Raw genomic sequence first — 6,040 nt, forward strand, 5'->3', positions numbered from 1 at the left:
ACAACTTTACTCAATAAAATACATATTATTTCATATTTGGAAAATCTAACTATTAAACTACATGTTCTTTATGCACTTAATACACATGTCAAATTTTATGTCAATCAAATATTATTTACTAATGATCTATAAATTTATATTTTGTGTATAATTTTAAACTACAAAAACTTGCTATTTAAACAATTTATTGATGATATAACTATTATTCTTTAATTTTCTAGAAATTTTGCAAGCATAGAAGATATAAGAAGAAGGTGTAATCCAATGGTGAATTTGTCAAAATTTACTTCCAATAAAAAAATATTGAGTAAGGTTGTAACCTAAAGTTAAACCAATTTTGTAACTAAATTTTTTTCATAAGAAAACACCAATAATATTTTATATTATATATATAATAATAATAATAAATAAATAAATAAATAAATAAAAACCCTCGCATAGTGTGTGTAAAGAAGCTAGTTTTATTTAGAGTCTTTCTACAAGCACGAAACAATACATGAAAAATTTCACGTACCCTCACAAACATTAATTTTCGGTAAAATTCTTTATGCATTTAGAATTCCCATTTTATTCTTTATTGTGGAAAAATACAAAAGCCTGCATTGTGAATACTGAAGCCTCCGTCTATGAGAAGATTATGTCCACTCACATATTTTGAGTCATCACTTGCAAGAAAGCGAGCAGTCTCAGCAACATCCTCCGGCTTGAGAACCTCACCCTTGAGGTTTGAATAAACATGGGAAGCTTCATCATCATCCATCTTAAAAAATTTCATTGCCAAAGGTGTAGCAACTATATAGGGTGACACACAATTCACACGAATGCCAAAATGTCTGAGCTCCACTGCTGCATTTTTCGTTAATCCATGCACAGCATGTTTTGAGTTTGTGTAGGCATGCGTTGCACCGCCTGCAATGGTTGAGGATGCGCTTGCAGTATTGATTATACTGCCTTTGCGAGTCGTGATCATCACTCGGGCTGCATGCTTGGTGCCAAGGAAAGCACCTACCAGGTTGACTTTAACCACTTGCTCAAAATTAGCCTTGGTGTTCTCAAGGATGTTGAATTTGGCTTCCCCAACTATACCAGCATTGTTGTACATAATGTCTAGCTTACCATACATGGAAACGGCATGGTTAACAGCATTTTTGACGTCAGTTTCCTTGGTGACATCACAATGGACAAAGGTTGTTGATTGAGGATTTAGTTCTTTGCATATAGAGTGACCCAATTCATCTTGCACGTCTGCGATTACAACTTTAGCTCCATGTTTTGAGAATAGTCTTGCAATGGACGCACCAATGCCGCTAGCCGCACCAGTAATTAGTGCCACTTTTCCTTCTAGCCTATCACATTTTTACATGATATTATTTTTCACTTTTATTGGTCAGCAATTTGGAGAGAGGATATTACTCATATAAAGGTTATGTAGCAAAAAATGTATTATTCCTAACATTACATATAAAAAAAAAATTATTTACTCGGAGAGAAGATAATTTTCTTAAAATATTGTCCTTTAACTAATGAGACATATAGAGGCAAGAGAGCTAAAATTGTTTCATACCTTCTTGCTTCAGATGGGAGTACTGAGAAACTTCCCATGGTCGATGAAGTTAGAGTATGTGTTCGAAAAATGAAAATGAAACCCAAAGATTATCACAAAATTGCTTTGTGATCTCTCCTTTAACGTAACTAACTTATATAGAGGCAATGTGTCACCCCCTGCATTCCCAAGTGTGACATAATTGCACTGTTTGCTTACTACAAATAGCATTGCTTCCCACAAGAATTGGTTCAGATTAGGTTAGACTAATTTGGGCCATTTATTTGACTAATTGTATCAAGGTTTGCATCATTATCTATTGAGGAATTCTACTGGATATATATATATATATATATATTTGTCACAACTCTGACGTAAAATTAAGAGTGGTGGAGAAAATGGTATGGCACTAGCCCTAGATTAGGACTAATTTTTTTCCAGCTTTTCACAAAAATAGTCATCTATCCATGCGAAAAAGTATTTTATATAAAATAATATCACATCATCTATATCAAAATCCTATAAACGAAAGACGTGTGCAAAAATAACTACCTATTAACACATGTATTTCATTTGTTTGTAAGTTATTTATTTTGATACCATTAACATGGTATCATTTGATATCAAATACGTTCTCCTATCCATGCAATACATGGGAATATATAATTATTTTGTAATGTATTATAATATAATTTCTTCACTTAAATTTGTTGAAGATAATTTCTCTCTCTCTCTCTCTCTCTCTCTCTCTCTCTCCATATTTATCATTCTATTATAGTGGGTGTGTTTGATTGATATTATCCTTTTTTTTATTTTTCTAACTTCTATGATAGTTTGTAATGTTTTCCGAAATCTTTGTTAGTATATCTACATTTTTTAAGTTTAAAATTTATTATTCAAATTTCTACTTCTCTTAAGGAAATTATCATGATAATCAAAACTGTTTGTTCTATTTAGACTCCTTTTTAAAACATATTAGTTTAACATAATGAATTGGCCAAGTAGTTACTTAGGTTAATTATGAGATTTAGGTTTTACACATGCAATCATATTATTTAGTGTGAAAAAGTAAAGAAACCAATAATATGATAATTCAAGAAAACCAATGAAACTAATTGTTTTATAGTAAAAAACTTATGAATAATTTAACCTAGTGATCCTCAAGGTAAACAAAACCATTACGATAGAATGGAAGTTTACAATAGATTTAAATCCTAAATCTAAAGTTACCTCTTGTAGAACTTACTAACATGACCACATACAGTTCCAACTCCATAGACTCTTCTAGTAGTTACTTAGGTTAATTATGAGATTTAGGTTTTACACATGCAATCATATTATTTGGTGTGAAAAAATAAAGAAAATAATAATATAATAACCCAGAAAAACTAATGAAATCAACTATTTTATAGTAAAAAACCTAAGAATGATTTAACCTAGTGATCCTCAATGTAAACAAAACCATTACAATAGAATGGAAGTTTACAATAGATTTAAATCCTAAATCTAAAGTTACCTCTTGTAGAACTTACTAACACAACCACATACAGTTCCAACTCCGTAGAATCTTCTATCTTGAATTTGTTGAATACAAACTCCAACGTTTGTGGCTTTGAAATCTCACTCAAAGGTTTCAGATCACCGTCAATAGTACATCTTTATGTAACAACTTGTTTCCACTAGTTCTTGATTGTAGATCTCGTTCTGGTAGATGCTTATAAAGTTAGAAGGTTATAGAAGCCTTACAGATCTCACAAGAGTAACTAACAAGTCTTCCAAGAGTTTCTAATATGTAATTAGGGTTTTTCTTTTATACCTAGTAGTGTTGAACTAAAACCCTAGAAGTTTTCATGGGCTTGGCCTAATTTAAAATCTATAGAACACGATTTTCGACTGGTCAAACCTATCTTTTGATCAGTTAAGCTTCAAAGTAGCTTGCTTCTTCTTTCTGCAACTTGACAATTCTTAAATCTTGACTTGAACAATCTTGAGCAATATCTAACATCTAATCTTGACATGTTTTTTTCTCGATTTGCCAACATATATAAATCTGAAAACTAAACATTTAATCCTAAATATTTAGAACCTAAAAAAAAAAAACTCATCACAAAATTACTTTAATTATATTACTCAAACAATTGATATGTATATTCAACTGATACATAGCAATCACAACTAATATGAAAATTAACAAACTCATATTAATTTCAAAAAGGTAGAGAAATGTTCTAATTTTTTTTATAAATCATTTAGAAGTTTTATTGATAAATTAAAAAAAAAAAAATCAGTATTTTGTTTATACAACAGCACTAAGGAATGCTTGGTTGAGTCTCTTCTAACCATATGTGATCATCATTACAATCCCCTAAAACTGTGACTACCATTAGATTTATGAACCATACATAGTTTTTTTGGAGAGAAAAATAAAGTGAATAGTTGGACATTTCTACTATCCCTATAAATAATTGTTGCGTGGTTATTATGAGAAATTTTCTACCATCCAAAGAAAGGCGAAAATATGTTAGAATAGTTTGGAAAAAATATTTATTACTAATTGACGAAAAAAGTTAACAATTAACAATCACAGAAAATGAGAAAAAAAAAAGTTAACAATTTAAAACACAAAATTAAATCACATCAATACAAAGTAGAGTTCCAAAGAACATAAAAATTCATCATCCTAAAGTAAATTTAGAAAAGGAAAGAGAAAAAAGGAAAAAATAACCTTTTTGTGTGGAATTAGGAGAGAGAATGACAAATTCATAATAAGAGGATGAGAATAAGATCATCCAAAATAAAAGAAGATAAATGGATAAAGGAATAGTGATATTAAGGTAGACAATATGGGGTGATGAAAAGGTAAACGGGAGGGAGTAATATTAGAGAAAGTGAAACAATAAGTTTAGAAATTAATAGTAAAAAAAGAGTTAAAAATAAGAGAGATGTGATATTTTGATTGTTAAATAATGGAGTTTTTATTTCACCTTAAATGAATAAATTTCTAAAAAAATTATAGGAAAAAAATCAATTGTCATTTTTTTTTTAAAGATTCTCTATTGGCAAATTATTATTTTCCCAAATTTGATGATGATTATAATGCATTGTAAAGTTTATTTTTATTTTTATTTTTTTTTCATTCAGTTCTGCTACCCTTAAGTTAGTATATCCTTGTAGGGACTCAACTTGGATTTGACCCTGAGTATGAATGGGTTTTCAGCCCAACAAGCCCAAACAATAAATTTGTAGAGAGTGGGTTACAGGTTTAGGCGCTGGCCGTCGTTCACCAAGCATGAACTCTTTTTTATAAAAGAAAATACTTAGTGTTTATTTACAACTGGGGGGATGCTCCTCGGCCCGTGGCCGAGGAGCCCCTTTTCTTCTCCTTTTTTCCCCCCCTTCTTTACTTTACTTGCTTTTCTTATATAGTCTTCATCTTCCTATCTCCTTCTTCCATCTGTTGATCATCCATTTGCCTCCCCTCTGACCGTCCGTCCCATCAGAGGCCTTATCAGTACTCAAGTGGTTCACTCTGATCAACGTTGCCCTGCCAAGGGGTTATATCCCCATTAATGCGGCCAGAGGGGTTAGGTGAATGCTTTAAGTGTGAGGGTGACAGCTTACTTTGGGCCTGGTCTTTCCCAAAAATCATCCTTGTCATGCCGAGGACGAGGAGGTCCTCGGCGTGGATCCGGAAAAGAGGCTTTCCCCAGTTTAGCCTTAAATGGTCAGTATTCCTCGGCGTGGGCCTTGGGCCTGCTACACGATGGGCCGAGGCTATCAGGCCCACAAACCCCACAATAGCCCCTCAAAACCCTACTGCACGTTCCCTCGGACGGGGAGGAGGGTTTTGATACCTGCGGGCCCTCTAGACGAGTCGCCCCACTCCGGTTCGTGTTAATGTTGGCGACTTTTCGACTGCCCGATGCGCGTTTTTGACGTTTCAAGACTTAATGTGTGCCCACATTAAATTTTGGCGGCACCACGTTTCTCACTTTCAACGGTATGATGGTAATTGTTCGGTAGGGATCTCCTGCTTTTATGGGCAAGCGGTTACATTTAGGGAACCTAAGGGGGAGTATAAGTACCTGTTTGAACCGCCTGGTTTCCTCATTTTCGCGCTTACAATTATTGATGCGTATGATTTGAATCTGGTTCAACTTGCACACTACCTGAAGAGCATCGTCATACTTCTGTAAGTCTTCTTCTTCCAGTGACCCCAAATTTTCCTTGGTTCTATTCCTTCTTTTCTTCTTCTGGAATTTTTAGTTGTCCTTGGGGGATGGGTAAGTTTAAGAAGTTGGTTGAGTCCGACGAGATGATGAACAAATTCATCGTAGACTATGGGATACCCAATAATGTGAGTCTGAAGTACTGTGAAGAAGGGGAGTGGTACATTAGGAGGAGAGAGGGTGAAGTCGTGATCCCGATAGTCGCTTTCGTAGAGGGAGGGATGAGAATCCCTATGAGGCCAGTGACTCTCAATTACCTTAGGCATTT

At 33.5% G+C, this 6,040-nt stretch overlaps 1 protein-coding gene across 1 annotated transcript; it reads right to left on the reverse strand.

Annotated features, from left to right (window-relative positions):
* Nucleotides 1–574: 574 nt before the first annotated feature.
* Nucleotides 575–1,602, reverse strand: LOC112037276 (borneol dehydrogenase, mitochondrial-like). Its single transcript, XM_024070090.2, has 2 exons — nt 1,565–1,602; nt 575–1,346 (listed from the first exon to the last, which is right to left on the reverse strand). The coding sequence occupies exons 1-2, from the start codon at nt 1,600–1,602 to the stop codon at nt 575–577; spliced, it is 810 nt and encodes a 269-aa protein (XP_023925858.2).
* Nucleotides 1,603–6,040: the final 4,438 nt, after the last annotated feature.

This window comes from Quercus suber, unplaced genomic scaffold (genome assembly GCF_002906115.3).
Source record: "Quercus suber isolate HL8 unplaced genomic scaffold, Cork oak 2.0 scaffold_750, whole genome shotgun sequence".
Taxonomy (NCBI): domain Eukaryota; kingdom Viridiplantae; phylum Streptophyta; class Magnoliopsida; order Fagales; family Fagaceae; genus Quercus; species Quercus suber.

Coding starts and splice junctions, on each gene's coding strand:
- LOC112037276 (XM_024070090.2), bottom strand. CDS start 1,602: ATGGGAAGTTTCTCAGTACTCCCATCTGAAGCAAGAAG. Junction 1,347..1,564: donor CTCCCATCTGAAGCAAGAAG/GTATGAAACAAT, acceptor AAAATGTGATAG/GCTAGAAGGAAAAGTGGCAC.